This window comes from Mytilus galloprovincialis, chromosome 6 (assembly GCF_965363235.1).
Source record: "Mytilus galloprovincialis chromosome 6, xbMytGall1.hap1.1, whole genome shotgun sequence".
NCBI classification, from domain to species: Eukaryota; Metazoa; Mollusca; class Bivalvia; order Mytilida; family Mytilidae; genus Mytilus; species Mytilus galloprovincialis.
In genome coordinates this window covers 92,559,088-92,580,431 of record NC_134843.1, presented here as the reverse complement: position 1 = coordinate 92,580,431, position 21,344 = coordinate 92,559,088, and the positions used below count along the sequence as shown (strand labels likewise).

The 21,344-nt window shown below is 31.2% G+C and overlaps 1 protein-coding gene across 1 annotated transcript; it reads left to right on the top strand.

Moving 5' to 3' along the window:
- Positions 1-128: 128 nt before the first annotated feature.
- On the top strand, positions 129-12,434 carry LOC143080725 (craniofacial development protein 1-like). Its single transcript, XM_076256724.1, has 8 exons — positions 129-251; positions 2,360-2,492; positions 2,966-3,209; positions 3,553-3,650; positions 5,143-5,244; positions 5,758-5,830; positions 8,281-8,366; positions 12,326-12,434. Exons 1-8 carry the CDS (start codon positions 197-199, stop codon positions 12,417-12,419), a joined length of 885 nt encoding a protein of 294 aa, XP_076112839.1. The 5' UTR covers positions 129-196; the 3' UTR covers positions 12,420-12,434.
- The last annotated feature ends 8,910 nt before the right edge of the window (positions 12,435-21,344 follow it).

The following is a 21,344-nucleotide window of genomic DNA, read 5'->3' as shown; positions in this document are numbered from 1 at the left end:
TCGTGTATATTGGGAACTTTCCGCATTATTAAATTATGTGAATAAAATCAATAATTTACCATAGGTCTCAAATAGTTTTAAAAACAACATATCTTTTTAAATGGCCTAGATATAAAATTGTTTAGAAAAAAATGAACACTTTACAGTAGGTGATAACACAATTCTAATTATTTGTGCGAGGTTGTAAAATACAAAAATGTCAGACGAAGAAGATTACAGCTCAGGAAGCGATGAAGATTATGTCCCTTCAGGTGTTTTAACTCATTTTATACACTATCTTCTAACAAAACATGTTCCCGGAAAAAATATGTGCGAATTCTGTTAAAACGTGACTGTTAGTGAGCTCCCTTAACACATTTGCACCCTAAACTGTGTTCCTTTTCGCAGCCCCACCTTCACCTGTTCACCACTGTCAGTCAGGGCTACTACTTGTACAAGTTATTTTTAATTACTACATGTATATACTTATATAAGTAAATTTGTAGGATACTTACATGATACAAGTGAATTTTATTTACTTGTATAGGTAAAACAAAAATATTGGCTGAGTTATGTCCCTTACACATTCAGATTTTTTTTACTTGTAGAAGTTAAAAAGTCATTCTATCTTCTTTTATTGAATTCTTATGATGTCTTTGCTCTAATAGAATTTTGAATTATCTACCCTTTGCAGATGTCTTTACTAATCATTTAAGAGTAATTTCATGGACAATGAAAATCCCATTTGTCTGTTATCTTCAGAACACTACTCATTTACAAGCCCCCAAGGAGCTATTTTTGAAGGCCTTGCGCAAATACTTAAGATCTTTGCGCAATCATTTTCTTTGTTTAATTAATGAGAGAAAACATTGAGCTCTAGTAAAAAAAATTGAGCAAACCTGGGAAAAATCATTAAAGGCATGATTTTACATCTCAAAACTTGAGAACTTTTGTGGGATTGTAAGAAAAATTTACTTATATGTGTATATTTTTTGTACTTCTTCAAGTAAATAAAAATAACTTGTATAAGTAGTACCCCTGACTGACTGTGACACGGTGGCTATTCATTCTATATTTTAATTTAAAAAGTCAGTGTCTGCGCATAGCCGCATGCGGTGACGCATGGGCAATTTGGCAGTCTTCACGCTGAGTGGCAGCCCTGGCAGCCCAGGCTTGTAAAATTGCTCTCGGGCCTGTAAATATCATATCTACAGGCCAACAGAATCTAACTAAAAAATTTCAAAAATTGAGCTCCGGGCCTGTAGATTTAACAGTTCATCGTGAAGACTGAATTTGGTCTTCAAAGGCTACACGTACCCACAACTGATTTTATAATAAACTTTCTTATGATCAGGAATGAAACATGAAAGATACACAAAAACTATTTCCTGATTTTATTTTGTGAATTTAGTGAAGAGAATGACAAATAATAATTTGTAATGTAATAGTCAGAAAAACAGAATTTAATTATATAAACGTAAATGCATATTAATAAAATTAAAATTATACTGAATTTGAATAAATATATATAAATATGTTAAATATCATATATTCCATTATATCAATAATTATAATTAATATTTGAATACTAACCAGGGTTGTTTCTAAAAAAGCGCAATAGAGATAGATGTACAGTGTAAAAAATTAAAATTGTCTTTGAACTTTTTTTTCAAAGTCTAAATTTTGACATTTCAAATCTTAAAATTTTTAGTAATCAAATTTGGCTACAGGTACACGCAGACACTGCCTTAAAATAAAGGTTGAATTATTAGAAATGTTTTAGATGTATCCTCGTCTCATGGGTTTTTGTGCTATACCAAATGCATAATTTTTGATATCACAATATCCATTGAAAAGGCTCACAAAGCTAATTTGGTATATATTATTGTTATGTATTAGTGTAACATTGTGTAAAGTCAAATACAAGTAGTTTGTTTGATCTTCTCTCTCTCATTTACAAGTCTTAAGTCTTTTATCCTCATTATTTCATGAAAAAATTAAGAAATTGAGATTGAACATGTTGAACCTGATAAAGACTTTAGAATGTCATTTTATCATGTTTCTTTTAAACACTACAAAAATACTTATTTTACTATTTTTATAGCAATACACTATTAAACCATTATTATTAATGACTCGTAAATTTCAAACATGTTATTTTTACTCTAAATATAAATGGATTTTGATATCACCATGCTCTGTTGAATGTGTTTTATATATGTGTAAATTGATTAGAGTGGGTACCTTGGTATGCAGGGTTGTCAAATAATCCAAATAACAAATAAATAAATGTAAAACAAAAAGAATAAAAATAGACCACAGCACTTCTAAGTTTAAAGTGTTTCATTATCTTATTTCTAAATGTGTCCTATTTTTACAGATGGTGAAGCTGTTAGTGAAGAAGAATGCTCGGGCGATGAAGAGGATTTAGATTTACTGAAGGCAGAAGGTGGAGAGGATGTTAAAACTAGTGGGAAAAGAAAACGAAAGAAAAAGCCTGATATCTTACAGAGGTACAATCTGAAGCTGTTATACACTAGCCTTTCTTGTCAAGTTGAGTAGAAATAATAAGAAATATTATAGGATTAGATTTGTTATGACCCTTAACTTAAAATTCAAATTAGAATTTAAAGGTCCAATAAAGGGTAAAAAAGGCAGGTCACTATTATACACATAATAAAACATTTTCATCATGTTCATATAGAGTAATGAGTGTTATAGATTTTTTTTTATATACATAAATAGGAATGCAAAGTTGTAATATTATAATCAGATAACATGCCACGGTAGAGTCAAAAGCTTATGCTCTGAACTATATGTAAATGGACAGTTTGATTGTCAAATTTGTCATACTGTTCTGTCTCTAATATTATTTCTATATGGAGAAGTTTGAAAGCATGAAGTTAACCTATGTTGATGAGTAAGAGACAATTCCAGATCCTTAAGCAGGAAGGTATTTTAACATTAAACTCGTATTTTTCTACAGAAAAAGAAAAGGAGGGATTAAACTCGAAGGTGAATTAGTCAATAAAGCAGAAACAGAGGAAGAAATGAAAGCAAGAAAAGAATTAGAAGAAAACATCAAGGAAGAACAGAAACAAAGAAAGGAAGAACAAGAAAAGAAGAAAGCAGATGATTTGTGGTCTAGTTTTATGTCAGATGTTGGGACCAGACCAAAAAAAGCATCACCCAGTCCTAGTGTAACATCACCAGCTCCTTCTGGGTCTAAGGTATATGAATGTAGATACATGTAGTGAATATTGTGTTTTTTTACCTCAGTATTCAAATGGTCTAAGTAGCTTATCTACTGTGTCACTAATTTGTCAACATTGACTTTGTTTTTATAAATTATTTGTGCTGAATGTCTGTAATACATTTACACATTAATCATTGTTTTTTAAATTAATCATTTGAATATATTGATATTTTGAATATTAACTATATACATGTATTTAGCTTTTCTTTAATAATCATCAAAGTTGCAAAGACTGAAAGAGTAAGTTCAATGTGTTCCTTGACAATTAAAAATACTGCATACTGGTAAATAATCATGTTAATAATTTCTATTTTCAGTCAGCCACAAAAACTGAAGTAAAGGCCTCAGATAGTACAACTACAAATAAAAAGATAACTATCACCAAAGAATATGATTTTGCAGGAGAAATAGTAAAGTAAGTTTGTAATCTACATGAAACAATATCATTGTCAGTATTGTGAGATAGTTTAGTCTTATATATTTATTATAACAGTATTTAAAATAATGTTTAACTGTTGATTTTCTTGTGTTTGTGATATCTTAAGAAATTTTTTTTTTATCACAGCTGCATCATTCTGTTTCCATGGTATCATGTTTAGAAATTTTGCAATTTTTTAAATGTAGACACCTTTCTAGTTATATTGTATTCATTGTGAAATTGTTATATTTGATTTGTTTTGATAACCTTTAATAAAAGGCCAACTGAAAAGGAAATCTTAAAAATTGGTATTGCAGTAAACTGTCGGTTATTTGATAAAAGCGATGGAGTTGTCTCCCATATTTCAATTTATATGTAACAAATAAGTATTAAGACAATGCATCACATGCGTTGAGTTTTTTCTTTCATGAAACAATTTTCAATAAGTTTTCTTTAAATATTCTGTATTGTTCTTGCAAGAAATATTCCAGTAGGTAAAATTTTGGGTTCTAAAAATGAGATGAATTCTATAGATAAGATAGAGTTGTCTCCCATGATATAATTTATTTACATCTCTTAATAATTTTAATTTGGATGTAACACGTCTTCTGATTGGCTGACGTTATTTTGTTATGAGCCCTTAAACATAATTTAGTGATGTGACCGTGACGTCATCAACGTTTTTTCATGGTTTTCTACGGTTTAAAATGGAATTTAGAATTAAATTATAAGACTGTAAATTTTTTTCGGTCTATTCGAAATAACATAAAAAATGTGGTGCACACTGTTAAAAAACCCGCTACACACGTTATTCAGTGTACACCAAATTTTTTATGTTATTTCTTTATAGACAGAAAAAATATTAAAGTCATTCCTTAATTAATTGAGAACATTATTTTGCTTTGTAAAGACCCAAAGTTTGATATAGATATTTTATTTAAATTCAAATGCCAGATTTTTGTGTGTTTGTTCTTTGACTACTAATTGTGCTCACAAACAGTCATCCATTTGAATGGTATAACTATGGATTCATTATTATTCCTGAATCTGTTTTTCATGGATTTTGTGGGGGTATAAATGTTCAATGAAGTATGTATTGTTTATGAGCTTGTATGCAGATTTTGAAAAACCTTAGAGTTCATTAACTTCATTATCTACAAAAAAAATTAAATGTTCATCATTTCAAGAAAAATTGGTATCGACCAAAAAATGAATCCACAGGACTCTTAAAGATAGATCTAAACCCTTGATGTCATATCTTTGATGAGTTTATTAAAACGGCTGTTGATTTGAATGCTATGAATTACTGACTGACAAAAAAATTCTCAGGTTTTAAATTTTTACAGAAGTAGGAGACCAAGCAATAGTTTGTCAAACCAATGAATAAAATAGGTGTTTTCTATCAAATTATTAAAACTAGCAGTGAAGAATCAATATATATCTATGGTATACATGTATTTACTGTATTAACCTATCTGTAATTTTCTAGAGTAACAAAGGAAGTTGACCAGAATTCCAAAGAAGCTCAATCAGAATTGAAGAAGCAAGAATCTGTAGGGGTATCGTCAGCTTCTCCTGGATTGGCTGCAATGTAAGTTTACACTTTAAAACTCATATACAATTGGATAAAAAAGAGAGAAAAGTTGTCAATACCATTTTATAAAAGAGGGACGAAAGATACCAAAGGGACAGTCAAACTCATAAATCTAAAACAAACTGACAACGCCATGGCTAAAAATGAAAAAGACAAACAGAAAAACAATAGTACACATGACACAACATAGAAAACTAAGAATAAACAACACGAACCCCACCAAAAACTATATATAGTTAGGTGCATCTATATCTATTTTTATCATGGTGGGTGAATGGATTGGTACCATTTGTCTCAGTTAAGCCCATTTAAACCGAATTTTTTCAAAACTAAAGAAAATGTTCAAATTAATATACAGGTATCTATAGTATGTCCTGATACAGGAGTTATGTGTAACAACAGTTTCCAGTTCACGCAGGGTTTGACGTAAACACAATTCTTTGCCTCTACCATGTCTAGTCAATTATTGTTTTCACAGTAAATATAAAAACTACTTATCATATTTTTCAGTGGAATTAAAAGACCAGGAGGATTAGGAAGTGTTTTAGATAAAATCAATAAAAAACAGAAAATCAGCACTTTGGTAAGTATTTTATATATTTATTGGTTTTGAAATCAGATTTTCAACTGCTGTTGGTATGAATATCAGTTTTATCAATTTTTGTACAGGTATCAAAGTTTTGTCCTTGTAATTACATAGTACATATGTATTAGGATGAAGGATTGTCTTATAAATGATGTAAAATGACCATCTGAGATATGCCAAGTTTATCATGTAACTTGCATTAGCATTGTGTGTTTATTTGTGTGTAAATCAATGATCCAGAAAAAATTTCATCTAATTTCGGTCATTTTGTGATAACTTTAAAGTTGATGCCCTTTTCCCAAAAAAGATTATATAAAAATCACATTACCAGCTGATTATTGCTTATAGTCATAGCATCAAGGTACTTGTTTCAACTGTTGATCGCATTTACTCCGCGAATTTTCTTACCATTTTTCCTAAAATTGTTCAAGAGCAGTTAAAGGAAGGCAACAGTTTGAAAATGAAATGATTTTAATGACTCAAAACGATCAATTTCTCAGACATTGCTAACGTTTCTTTCGATTATGAAGACAAACAACCTGATGTTTTAAGACACTACTAAAATGAGTAATTCCGAACTCATTTCTGGGATAAGTTTTGTTTATTAAATTGACAGGAAATCATTGGCTTTTTAAATTTTTACCTTAGATTGTGTTTGAATATTAATGATAATAGTTGCACTTGTTTTATTTATCATAAAATCATTTGGAATTTAGGATTTCGTGTCTATTTGAAAGAAAATTGCACACATGTGTATGATATAAAACAAGAATGTGTCCATAGTACACGAATGCCCCACTCGCACTATCATTTTCTATGTTCAGTAGACCGTGAAAATGGGGTCAAAACTTTAATTTGGATTTAAAATTAGAATGATTATATCATAGGGAACATGTGTACTAAGTTTCAAGTTGATGTAACTTTAACTTCATCAAAAACTACCTTGACCAAAAACTTTAACCTGAACTTCGCACTATCATTTTCTATGTTCAGTGGACCATGAAATTGGGGTCAAAACTATAATTTGGCATTAAAATTAGAAAGATCATATCATGGGGAACAAGTGTACTAAGTTTCAAGTTGATTGGACTTCAACTTCTTCAAAAACTACCTTGACCAAAAACTTTAACCTGAAGCGGATGGACGAACAGAGGCACAGAGGGACGGACGGACGAACGGAGGCACAGACCAGAAAACATAATGCCCCTCTACTATCGTAGGTGGGGCATAAAAACAAAGTATGTGTGTTAGAAGTGAACTTTCTACTATCGTAGGTGGGGCATAAAAACAAACTATGTGTGTTAGAAGTGAACTTTTTTCTACGTAAATTGAATCAAAGGTTGAATTTAATTTTAAATCAGAATTGTCTTAGGGCTGTTCCAGAAAAAAAAATTTGGGTTTTTTTTTGGGGTTGGGGGGTTGGAAGGCATATTATATTTATATTAATAATACATGGGTGATGGGTATCAGAGTAACTCATCACACTATAATTCTCAAATACAATTGTCTGTGTGGCGGGTGCTGACAAAAACTGCCTCCCAACACCCCCATACATTTTTTTCTGGAATAGCCCTTAGCTGAAAAGTAATTAAATATGAAGACAGTTATGAAATTTTAATTTATTTAGAATTTAGTTCTGAGCTTGTAATCAATATTCAGATGTGAATTAAAAACACTGGTAAATAGACTATCGATCATTAGCCAATATTCCCCTGAGGCATTACCAAAGTTATTAGGAGAGCCCTCAAGATTATACCACTATTCTGGAGTGGCAGTTTTATTACTTGAAAGGGAGAACAAACAAAATAAAACAAGTTCAAAATGGTGATTAAGAAAATCGATCTCAACAAAATGACCAAAATTATTTCTGCAAAAATATAAAATTTGACCCAAATCCCAATCTGTCGTTTAGGACATATGGATTTCAGAATCGGTCATGTCTGGCATATATGACTGTTTCCGGACTCTTGTTGTAAATGAATGAGAAGAAACAAGTCAAATCTACCCAACTCCCTTAAAAGTTATATGCACATAATACATGTAATAAAATGGATGTTGATTTCAGCCATATCAGATTCATTAAACTGCCTTCTATTAAATGTCATGCTTATAGATTTAAACTGTCTATAGCTGCAATCTTCTAAAACACATGGTGATTTTTTTTCAAAAATACAATTTTTGTGATTTTGCTAAAAGAATGAATAGCATATCATTTTTCATTCCCATATCATAAATGTGTGTCTTGCTTAAAATACTTGGAAGTGAAATTTTGTAATTGATTCAAACTGAGATGTCTTAAATGATACATCAAAGAAGGCTTTTCCCTCTGCATATTTGAAGAACAGCATATACATGTATCAACATTGACACTTTGTGTAAACATTTCAAGGAAATATCAATGAACATGAATGTAAGAGAATACTGTATAATTTTGTGTATTATTTCAGAATAAGTCTAAATTAGATTGGGATCAGTTTAAGAAAGATAACAAACTTGAAGAAGATTTAACGCTACATAACAAAGGAAAACTAGGGTAGGTGTGAAGTTTTATAACAAAGCAATTCCAGCTAGAAAAGTGAAATAGACAATAAGTGTAACTCTTGACTAGTATATGTCTGCTTTAGTCCATTCTGCCATAATTTGACACTCAAATCACTATGGTCACATTTAGTGTTAAGATTAGTGTCTCAGACTTGCTATATATTTTAACATCTCATCTCCTTAGACAAATTGAAGACTTGATTAAAAACTTTAATAACTTAAAAGCATTATACATATAGAAATAAGTAACATTTGGTATGATTGCCATTCAAACAAATCTCAGAGACCAAATGACATAAAAGTTAACAACTATAGGTCACTGTTTGCCATTCAACAATGCCCAAAACCCATACTGCATAATAAGCTTTAAAAGGCCCCTAAATGACAAAAGGAAAACAATTTAAACAAGGAAACTGGCAGCCTGATTTAAGTACAAAACAATAAACGAAAAAAAATATGATGTACATTTTTGTACATCAACAAAGGACAACTTCTGATTTACAGGCTACTGACTTGGGACATGAACCTACATATATACCATAAATATGATAAAACAGGTTAGAAAACATTTGTTTGTTGTTGTAGAGATGTAATGACAATTTTTAATCAATTACACATTTTTAGTTCTCTATTGTAGAAATTATAAATAAAAGTAATGAGATATTTTTGGGGAAAGACGGCTTCAAGCCGTCAATTCCCTAATGGGGTTGGCCAGAGTATCATTCCCTCACGTCAATCATTTTGTTTTGATAGTTTGGAAACCCCCTCAAAATGTCATACTGAAATTGATGACAAAGAGAACAGATTGACTTTAAATACATTTTTCACACATTTCCCTTCTGTTTCTCATGAAATTATCGTATATTGAGCTTTCCCTTACACTATATACGTTTCTTTTACAGTCCGGAAAAATCAGTATTACGAAATATTCTAAATATATATCTAACCTAGTGACGTCATTGTTGGAATGCCACACTACACAGGGATATCCGTTATTCATTATAAAAATCATTCACAGTACTTGTATACTAATTTAAAATCCGTATTTGTTAAATATAAACCTAATGATGTTTGCTGTAGTGTAGATGATTCACACACCAACATGCAATGCTTTAATCTGAGGCTATAATCAGATAATATGTAGGTCAACTTTCGCGGTAAACAATGTCAATGGGGATACATGAGATTGGGGAGAGAAACGGCAGTTTTCATTGTTTCTGTAAAGTTTTGTTTTTAGAATCTTCCTCCAATTCAGGAGCACTTCAATTGATGAGTAATTTTACACTATAATAAAAGTAAATGTTTCTGAACATTTAAAATGTGAAATTTAGTATATGATAAGTAGTCTTCTATATAAAAAAAAAATGTGTACCAACATAATTATTGAAATGGTTAACAAAAAATTAAAAAAAAATGTTGCTTTTTGTAGTTTATACCTATTGAGATTGGGGAGAGCAACTGCAGTTTTCATTCTTTCTGTAAAGTTATGTTTTTAGAATCTTTCTTCAATTAAGGAGCACCTCAATTGATGAGTAATTACCCACTAAAATGAAAGTTAATGTATATAAACACTAAAAATGTCACATTAAGTATATATGTAACACTCCCAAACGTGTCCTGTCCCCCAAACGTGTCCGATTCCCCCAAACGTGTCTATTCTCCCGAAACGTGTCCGTAATATCCAATCTTCCCCAAACGTGTCTGATTTTATAACCCCCAAACGTGTCCGATAAATGTTATTCGCCAAAACGTGTCCACTTTTAAACGCCGGGACATCTCACGTCTTTTAGCGATAATACATAAATAAAATCAATAACGTTTACGGCAATTCTATAATGGGGGATACAGTTGATGAAGTGGTCATTTATTAGTATTAGTTGGTTCAATGCCGGTTGTTATTGCAACTTTAACCTGTAACATATAAATCAACTTTTGACTGAAATTGCTTATATTCCAGTGGCAAGTATTATGCTCGTTTAGAGCGCACATACATGTACAAACAATTCTAGTTCAGTTGAATTAATCGTTTACTATGTAATTATTCTGTATTAATAAACTCCGATGATGCCTTTTATATTACAGCTAATTTCCTAATGCATGTAGAACAAAACTTTGGTTAGCTTGCTTGCTTGGTTTTTATATTGTACAATCCATAGGATAACACCCAATTAAATTCAAATATAATATATTCAGGTTAAACAACGCCTATATATATTGTTTAAAGATTTCAATCTTATTTACAAAGCTTGTATTAACAATTATACTAACAAAGCAAGCAAGCCAAACAAAGTTTTACTTTGCAAGCATTAGGAAATCAGCTGTAATCTGCGAACACTGCACGGCGGGCTTTTAAAAGAATTGACTTCCTTTTTTTTCAACAGTTCTGATATTTTAAAAGATATTCAAATCATAAACTGGTTATCAGATATTTTAATAAATTTTAGATTTCCAGCATCACCACTAAAGTGAAGACATACATTTTTGTACAAACAAGAGTCATAAGTCCAGTGCCAAATATTTCATGCATTATTTGAACGATATCATATTAACAATAAATACTATACATAAGTTTTATTATCATACCGGGGATTTAGGATTGGGCCTAAATTTGTTTACGATTATTCGGGATTAACATTAGTTAAACTTAAAAATCTAAAGGCCAGTAAAGACCGATTTTTTTATAACTTCACTAAGAAACTATTTGATTCTCTCAAAAAATAGAAAAAAACCTATTGAAATTATAAAGTGGTAGTAAGGTTTTATATTATGTACTTTTTTTTTCGAGCATCACATAAATACACGCAAACAAGAGACATTACGTCCAGTGGCAAACAGTTCATTATATTTGCCGGAACTCTTGGATTGTACCTTAATTATTCCGGAAATTTGGGATTAGGCATAAATGTGTACAGTTATAAGAATTTACACTTTACGGTTATTTGGAATTTACACTAATCGTAACTCGGAATTAAATTATATTTTTTTGGAGCGGAAAAGGACAGTTTTATTTTTACGGAATATTAGTATAACAATCTTTTATTTCCCTTTATATTATAGGACAAGTTTGGGGAATTGGGCACGTTTGAAGGATTGGGCACGTTTTGGGTGTTTATTAAAAAACGGACACGTTTAGGCGTTTGAATAATACAAATGACACGCTTTGACGCCCTTTTTACAACTAGACATGTTTTGCAGTTCAGTGACATCGACGTGGACACGTTTGGGAGTATCGGACACGTTTGGGGGGAAGGACACGTTTCTGAGTGTTACATATATATGATAAGTAGTCAGCAATTAAAAAATAATTTTGCATACCAACATAATAATTGTAGTGGTCATTTTTTTTTTCATTTTTTTTTTTAAATATTGCTTTTTGTAGTTTAAAGCTATTTATTCATGAATTTTACAGATATATCAAAATGGGGGATCTGGAAACAAACTTCACACAGCTTATATCAATCATATTTGATTTTATGAGTACATGTATCCCTGTGATGAGAGTTGTAACTGGGAACTTTATCAATGGAAAAATTAAAACTGAATAGATTTTTCAGTCCTCATTTTCTTGAGAATACTGGACCACAAAAAATTGAGAATGGTCTTAGCCTGCCGTTCAGTTGTACATAATTAAAATTCTAAAATATATTGTAGTAGTTGTTAAATTCAATTGAATTTTAGATAATTAACTCCCAACTTTAATCAAATCTTTTGATTTAGAAGGTGTAGAACTCATTGGTCCAAATTGTCTCTATGATGAATTCTTGACTAAGGAAATGAAATAACAATAAACAACAATTAGTTTCATTATTGTCAGCCTTTCTATATGTTCTAGCTGTTCTTTTGCTCATTCTTTGTATGTAGACTATCAAAAGAAACCCCCTAAAAATTGAAACAATGGCCGTCTTTTCCCTCAGAGCTCTTCAGCTCTTTGATTATTCTTTCATTTTACAGATACCTAGAGAGACAAGCATTTTTAAACAGAACAGAACAGAGGGAGTTTGTGAAAGAGAGAGACTTAAGATTAAGCCAGAGTAGTAAAAGATAATGTCATTGATATCACTACATTGTACTTCAAAATCATTTCATTGGAAAATATGGCTACACGCCGCTACAGTCTTTCAGCATGTTTCTTGGTATCAGATGAAGATTATCCAGGGAAAATGGAGCTAGATGTATGAAAGAAAATAGCAAATATGTGTTTGAGTTGAAAGCTTACAGTTGTAAGAATATATGATGGCTAATTCTGTGTATGACTAAATGTGTATTTCTCTGTCACAAAACATCCCATTCGTTAAATCTAAATGAAACAGTTCATTCAGTACTATGTAAATTGTCAGGGTAGCAATCATGTCACAGAGGTTTTTTTTCTTTTATTAAGGCTATGATTAAGTTTGAAATTATATGACGATATTTGTGAACTATCATTTATACTAAACTTTATCAAGGCTTATGTTACTGACTGCACACATCTAAATAAAGAACTTTTTATTTCACAAACTATCTATATATAGTAGCTGTGTCATGTAATCTGAATACATATTACTTTATCAAGAGTTTTTCTGTAGTCTCAAATGATTCAACAATTTTAAATATGTATGGGACACATCTTTTAAAATGCAAGAAGTGGTAGTGGTTCTTTTAAAAACTTATTGTGAAAATTTGTAGTAAAATGTCTATATTTTTTACACACACAACATATCTTCAAACTAACTTGATTTTTAAAAACATAACTTGGCCAAAATGAATTGGCTTTTATAGTTAATTATTTTACTGTATATGTATTTTAATGACAATGAACTTCTGTTTTAAGAATGTTCAAAAGTTATCTCCCCTTGATGTGTATTTTTTTCGCTCATGTTCATTGGAAATGTCTGGATTTTACTGCAAAGCTGTAACTAGACACATATATATCTCTAAATAAGTAGATCCAGTGTGCTGGTATGAAGAGCATTTATGAGTAAATCTATTTGTTTGTCTAATACAATGTATATAAGTGTTTTCAGCTTGATAAGTCAGTATGATTGGATAACAGTGGTCTGGATATGTGTTTGAAATAAAGATTAGAAATGTATGTAAATGAATAAAGCTTTCATAAGAATTATCAAATCAAATGTATCCTGAAGATTGAGAGGCTAAAATTGTTGGGTTTTTTCTTCATAAAAATCACAGTGATCATTTGTAACAAATCAATAGGTAAATAATCATAAAATAATTTGTTTTCCGACTGTTTTATTATTACCGGTAGAGTTAATAAATGATGAATCTCCACAGACTTGTTATCATTGTATCAGAAGGTTTGATATTTAATATGCTTGAGAATACAGTTTGCTGACAGCCTGACTTCTCAAAACAGATTGTTAATTGCTGATTTAATATTGTTGTTTCGGTATTGTGTGTCCAAAATGCCTCAGTAGGATTTTGAATGAAAATTAAACAATTAGTAAGCACGGTCACCTGCATTTGAGTATAAGAAAATTTGATTTATAACTCAAGATAAGTACAAACCTTTCAATTGTAAAGAAAAAACCTGTGCCTGTGTGATGTTGTTACAAAACTAGAGGCTCAAAGGTCCCTGTGTCGTCACCAGATATTTTTTTTTACAATTTGTTAAACAATGCAACAATAATATTTTATTCAAATGGAAATTGTGAAGACCAAAATCTTATCTTTTTTATGATTTGAACTACTTTCAACCCATTTATCATTTCAAGTTTTCAAGATTATATACACATTTCAAATATGACATGCTGCTGTCTCAAGGACCTGAGCTTTGAAGAAAGATTCAAAATGCATCCATATTTCTTTAATCAAACCATATATATAGAAGTGGTATGAGTGCCAATGAGACAGCTCACCATCCAACTCACAATGTATTTAAAGTCAGCAATTTAGGTACAAAAAAGGCCTTTTACACAAAGCCTCAAAGTGGCTTATGAGCCATTCAGCTTTTATTTAGAAGACACTATAATAATTGTTATAATAAACTGGCCGCCTTATAGGATAACTAATTTTCAGTAAGTAGCAATACTAATTGTTTTGCACCTCATTAGTAACATTCATGCAATAATTGATTTCATTCCATTCAGTGGTTCATATAAGAAAACACTTTTATGTAATTCCTGTAACTAGGTCTCTTGCCGGTGGCCATCTTGCTTAACAAATCAGTAACAAAGTAACAAAACTTGGAAAGTACCAGGTAAGTGACTCATAAGGAACATTGATACCATGTTTGGTTTAAATCCATTCAGGTTCTTTAGAAGACATTGGTTACATATTTCCTCTAGTGTTCTATGTTAGAAAGGTTTGTCTGGTGACCATCTTGAACAGTAATTTGGCAACAAAGTAGCAACAATTAATCAGCACCTCACGAGGAACATTTATGTCATGTTTGGTTTCATTACATTCATTGCTCCTCTAGGAGAAGCCTTTGTATGTATTTCCAATACTGGTATTATGTTAAACTAAGTCCCCTCCTGGTGGACAGCTTGGATGATGATTCGGCTACAAGGTAAGAACACGTGGTCAGCACATCATAAGAAACATTCATGCCATGTTTGGTTTCATTTTATTCAGTTGCTCTCTAGAAGAAAATATATGTATGTATTCCCCATAGAGACCCATGTTAAACCTGCTAGCCATCTTGGATGACAAATCAGCTACAAAGTAACTTGGGCAGCAACTCAAAAGAAACATTCAATCCATGTTTGATAACAATCCAATATGCGGTAGAAGTAGACATTTTTATATATTTTCCTTAGGGTCCTTTGTTAAACTAAGTTCCCCGTTGTCAGCCCTCTTGATTGATGGATTTTCTAGAAAGTAACAACACTTGGTAAGCACCTCAGAAACTTTCATGCCATTTTTTTTGTTTCATCCATTCAGTGTGGTTCTTCAAAAGAAGACTGTTGTATGTACTTCACTTATGGTCGGGTTTTTTTTAACCGGCTACAAAGTTACAACACTTGGTCAGCACCTCAAAAAGAACATTCATATCATGTTACATTTTTATCCTTTTAGAGCTTCTCGTAAAGAAGACATTTGTATGTATTTCCCGTAGGATTCTATGTTAAATTAAGTCTCTCTCTGGTGGCCATCCTGGTTGATGGATCGGCTTCAAAGTATCAACACTCTGTCAGCACCTCATAAGGAACATTCATGCAATGTTTGGTTTCATTCCATTCAGTGGTTCTCTAAAGAAAGACGTTTGTATGTATTGTTTAAAAGGTTTTATGTTAAATGAAGTATCCCGCTGGTGGTCATATTTGGTGATATCAGCTACAAAGTAACAACACTTGGTCAGCAACTCAAAATGAATGCAATATTTGGTTTCATTCCTTTCAGTTGCTCTCTAGACGCCTGACGAGTAACACTCACAAGTCCAAATTAACAATTCACATCGTAAGGTTTGAAAATAACTAAAAAATAAAGTTTATTAATCCAAGATGGAAAGCGTTTAATTTTATATTTAAACTTGTTAGAAAGTTAAATGAAACAATTTTTGCCCTGAAATGACAAGTTTTGTCAAATGTTATTCAGAAGAAAAAAAAATGAAACTGATCTGCAAGCATGCTTACTTGATTGGTATCATTTTCTGACTCTTAGACAACTCGCACAGACAGTGTTAAACTAATTTTAAGCTATATTGTTTAGGTTCTTTTGTTTTGGTAGCTTCTAACATTCAAGCATATTTCACTACACATCTTTCAAATGTTAAGGTTTGAGCTTTACTGATAAAAGTACATGTAAATACAGAATAGAGCTTTTGACACAGTAATTTTGTAAGGTTTATTTACTGGCACTTGATCAATACCACTATTGGTGGACTGTTTGTCCGAAAGGGTATCATCCCCTCATAATGGCAATACTGACATGATTTATATCATTCTAGTATTCTTATTTCGATTCCCTATTCATGAATGAAGTAACTGAGGTTCGAACTCCCTCAGGCACACTTGACCTTAGATTAATTTGGCTTTTATGCCAAGGTACTATGTTGTAAGTAAATCCAGAAAAGTGCTGCAGAGGCACAAAATGTATAGCGTTCATTTTAAAAAAAGGGGGTTGTTTCATATACGAGCTTTTATCTTAGCCCAACTTGATGAGTCTACAATGACATTTTTTTAACAAGTTTTAACTGTTTTGCTCTTACAAAATGTATGTTACTTACTATTACCATATAGATTATCAGTAAATAGTAAAAAAAAGTTCAAACAAACAGGATCTACCCAAACACTTATATAACCAAACAGATCAATTTGTTCCCTATATTGTACTGGAATGACAAATGATGTCCAATTGAAAAAAAAATAATAAGCACGAAAACAGCAAAACCTACCAGAAATACAGAACCCAACATGTAATTATGATTGATAATGTCATTTGACTCCTTATAAGAGATTATCCTTACATAATGATTGAAAGTTAAGGAATTTGGAAGTCAGTCAGTTCAAGATATTTCTACATATTTTAGTAGTTTTTAGGATCGGATTGTTAGCTAATGGGGCCAATTGAGCTATCCTCACCACTTGGTGTCAATAATATTGAAAAACATTTAAATCAGACCTTTAAATGATCACTGAGGGGGGGGGGGGGGCAAGGGGTTTAACTGTTATGCTGTTATGGGGCAATTTAATTCTTTGTTATCTGTTATTTTGAAAATATATTTGCTGTTAGCTGTTATTGTCTTATTCTTTGTTAGCTGTTATTGGGCTTTTAGTTTTTTTTTTGTTATCTGTTATTGTGATAATGTATTTGCTGTTAATTGTTATTGAAAATTGGAATGTTAGCATTATTTTTGACAGTCAATATTCGGTATAAATTGAAGAACTTTGGCCATTGGGGTCTACCACTACTAATATCATGTAATATGTTTGTCCCGTAATCAGAGAAGGATTCCATTAACATATACCCATCCCAGAAGTGAGGTCCAGGACAATTCAAGTATATCTTATGATTATCCTTTGTAATAAATTCCATTTTTTTTATGAATGTGTATTTAGAATTATCTTAATTTTTTGTATGAGAATAGTGTTCCTTGTTTTCCGTACGAACATATTAAATTAAAACAATTCTTAAAATGACAAAAAGGAAAACATATGGCCAGGAATATCTGACAAGGATCTCAATTAAGGACTAGGTCCTAATAACCACTTAACCTTTTATATAATATGGTACATAGACTCAGCTCTGTAATTCTTTTCAAAGCAGAACCAAATGCATTGTACAATGAAAGTTCCAACCATGTACTTGGGTCCGAAGCTGCACATAACTCATTACAAACAAAGATTTATTTCGTTTCAAGCCATTGTTTCCCTACTAAACTATGTATTCTACTTACTAGTACACTTGGTACAATCAAAAACCTCAGCTGATAAAAAAATTGTTCAAATAAGGCCTTTGAAAATAGTGGAATAAATTGCTTTTAGAGTGTCAAAATTCGTTCGAAGTACTTGATAAATTGCATGATTATAATTGGTGCTTTTGATTTTTCTACCCTATATACCACTTTGCCTCATAGTTTTATTAAGAAAAATTCACACACCTCATTAAATGGTCATTTAGAAAAAGTCAGAATATTCAAACTCTTTTAGGTCACTTTTTTTATTAGCAACAAAGGGAGCTTCAGTCAATATATATAAGCAATATACCAACGTTTCATGAGAACTGCTGAAAACATTTTTGTGTTAATGTCTGAAAACTGGAAAATCACCCCTTTTTAATTAGTAAAACCCGTTAACTCGGAAACGTAAAATCTAAAATTTATAAAAATTGAAAGTTACCTCATGTTAATAGATATAAATAATTCACCAAAATTCCTTGCTTTGTGAAAGCATTTCTGAGATATTATCAGAAAACTGAGAAAAAAAACCACCAATTTTATTGAACAAAAACCCATTACCAAGAAACTTAAAATCTAAAATTAAAAAAAAAAAAAAAAAAAAAAAAAAAGGGAGCTCACGTCAATAGATATAAACAATTTCCCAAAGTTTAATGCAAATGGTTAAAGCGTTTTTGAGTTAATGTCCGACATGTTGACAACAGACGGACACCAGTATACCATAATACGTTCCGTAAACGAGCGTATAAAAAATATTATAATATATTGAGTAGTAATTTAAACACATTCTAGATACATTAATTAATACTAAAAACATAGTCATAAGAAATGGAATGCATTACAAAGGATTATATTCGTAATATGGAATACTGATTTGTCAAAGACCGAATTATTTTAATATTTCATTTTCTGTTATCTGTTTTTGTCCATTTTAATTCCTTGTTATCTGTTATGAGCCAAATCAATTTGCTGTTTTGCTGTTATTGGGACCCCCCTTATCACTGTTCATAATGGCATAAACTGTCAGACTCCTGATAGGAGTATTGTCCTTTAATAACGATTTTTTTACCAATGTTTAATATTGAGACCATAAGATAAAATTAGTAGAAAAAATATCAGCAATCCAGCCAGCCAAAAAAAGTAGTCCGAGATTACTCTCCCGTCTAACGTCTAACATCTTGTCAGGCGAAACAGCCGTTAGACGTCAGATAAATCTCGGACTAGCAAAATAGTCAATCATCTCTTTATAGGGGTTATTGCCCGTAAATAAAAATTGTTATTTCTTATGCAGCAAAAATACTGCAATCTTATTGGTAAATTACCCCGGTGTAAATAACACCCACCCTTGTTCATCTCGAGATAAATAAAAGTTTGCCAAAAATTTAAAAAAAAATAAAATTGCCAAAAATAAGGGAAAAAAACAAATGTCAAAATAAAAAAAAAAAAAAGAAATCAAAAATATAAAAAAATCAAAATCAAAAATAAATAAATTTGAGGATAAAAATTTGAAAAAAAAAAAATTCCCAAAAATTCAAAAGAACATTTTTTTCTGAATTTCCTAATAAAATTAAAAAAAAAAAAGTATTTGACAATACGCAGCAACATCTACGTTGAAAAATTGTTACACTGAAATTTTTCATTAGCATAATTAAATTTTACATCCCCGTTTAAAAATGAGTAAAGGGATTGGTCATAAGAAATAAATTCGTTATCTTGGTGTACAGAATTTTACTATGAATTTTCAACAACGGTGTAAAATTCTGTACACCCCTGATTATACCAAGATAACTAATAGTACCAACTTGTGTACTATTGGACTATTTTCCTCAAAAATATATACAAGAAAGATGAAAACTTGATGGCAAAACTGATCAGCAAGACAGGAAACTACAAATATGGCTAACAAGGCTTTAATTGAGTTATTAACCTTTAATAATGCTTTTACTTTCCATTTCTTTTGTGTTTTTCGCTTTTATCTTAAATCTAAAAGATTGATAAAAAAAAAGATTATTAACTGGGCAAGGCCTACACATATTTTGTTGGTGTTATTGTAGCTGATAGAGGATAGAGGAAACCCATACGACAAAATGATAAATATGACAAAATCTACAGGTAGGTCGAAATAGCTGAAATTTCCCGTTGATACCTTACAGGAATTTTGATGCTTTGTAATGATTTTTTGTAGGACAACTAAAGAAAATTTTAAACTGCAGACGCAATGTGCAAGTAAATGATCTACAGAAACATAAACTTAGAGAAACTTGTCAGTTGATTCTTTATAGGAGTTATTGCCTTAAATTACGAATTTTATTATTTTTCAAATGTTTTGTTGAAAAACTATAGAAGATAGAGAAGAACTGTTTACAGCTATATTAATCTGCAATCTTATTGTCATCATAGAATTTTTTTTAAATAAACTTTTTTCAGAAGTTAATTGTTCTTGAATGGTGATTTTTACGTATGTTTTGGGCTAAAACAATAGTAGATAAAAACTTCTAAAGGGAAAAAAAATATGTCTTTAAAATTATTCGTCTTCAACGCTGGAAGGTGGTTACTGTTGAAGATGAACATAGTTCCGACTGAGCGACACATGCTTTAGAACCTCTTTTTGTCTTTCGTTGTCCAGTTGGATAAGGATGATGGCGATTTGAAGTTTGTTGTCATTAAACTATATTCACCAAAATGATAGGCAAGCAACAGACAAATGTCGAAACCATCTAAAAAGAATATGTGGTATGGTTGCCAATGAGACAACTCTCCACAAGAGGCCAATTGACACAGAAATTATCAACTATAGGCCATCGAATGGCTTCAACAATGAGTAAAGCCAATCTGTCAAGTTTGAAATCTCTAGACTAGTTGTGAAAAATAACACAGAAACTTAAAACACATTTTATATATCAACAGCAAATATCTTTTTTACTCAAGTCTCGCCATTTTTAACATTTTTATTAGGTTCAGATAAGATTATAAGCAGAAAATGTAAGGCCAGTGTTTCTTCAACTTAGATAGTTGTACACGTATTGAACAGATATACACGAGTAAAACCTCAACCACTGACTTGCAAGCGAGGTGCAAAACAAAGACAAGTACATGTATGTGGGAAAAAACAGACATTTCCAATTTCACATATATTCCAAAGCACTTTGAATCTCTAACAGGGATCCCAACGGAAATTTTAAAGATGCATGTTTATTTAAGACGAGGTTATGTGGTGTGATGTAATTCCTGTCTGTTCTGTTGAAAGTATTCTTTGTTCATGTCGGTAGTAACTTCCTAAGAAATATCCAGTGAACTTGCAATTAGGAGACACCAGATCGGCAAGACAAAAACACGTCATCAATCACCCACTAAAATAGGAAAAAGATTTTAACAACCTCTATCATACGTGCGGTTCTGAATCGGGATCCTTCATTTCTGTAATCTTTCAATTTTTACGCATTTATCGCTATTCTTTTACCATAGTCAAGCACCCAGTAATTTGTTTTCTTTATTAATTTTTATACCCCACTTAGGGAAATTATGTTTTTCGGTCTTTGCGTTCGTCCGTCTGTCCCGCTTTTTTTTTTAATGAAGTTCAAGTCCAATCCTCTTGAAACTCAGTACACATGTTCTCTATGATACGATCTTTCT

What these genes read in the sequence shown, in the direction of transcription:
- LOC143080725 (XM_076256724.1), top strand. Translation starts at nt 197, where the DNA reads ATGTCAGACGAAGAAGATTACAGCTCAGGAAGCGATGAAGATTATGTC. An exon ending in TTTGCAGGAGAAATAGTAAA is followed by an intron (nt 3,651 to 5,142) that starts GTAAGTTTGTAA and finishes GTAATTTTCTAG; the next exon opens with AGTAACAAAGGAAGTTGACC. An exon ending in TCTCCTGGATTGGCTGCAAT is followed by an intron (nt 5,245 to 5,757) that starts GTAAGTTTACAC and finishes CATATTTTTCAG; the next exon opens with TGGAATTAAAAGACCAGGAG.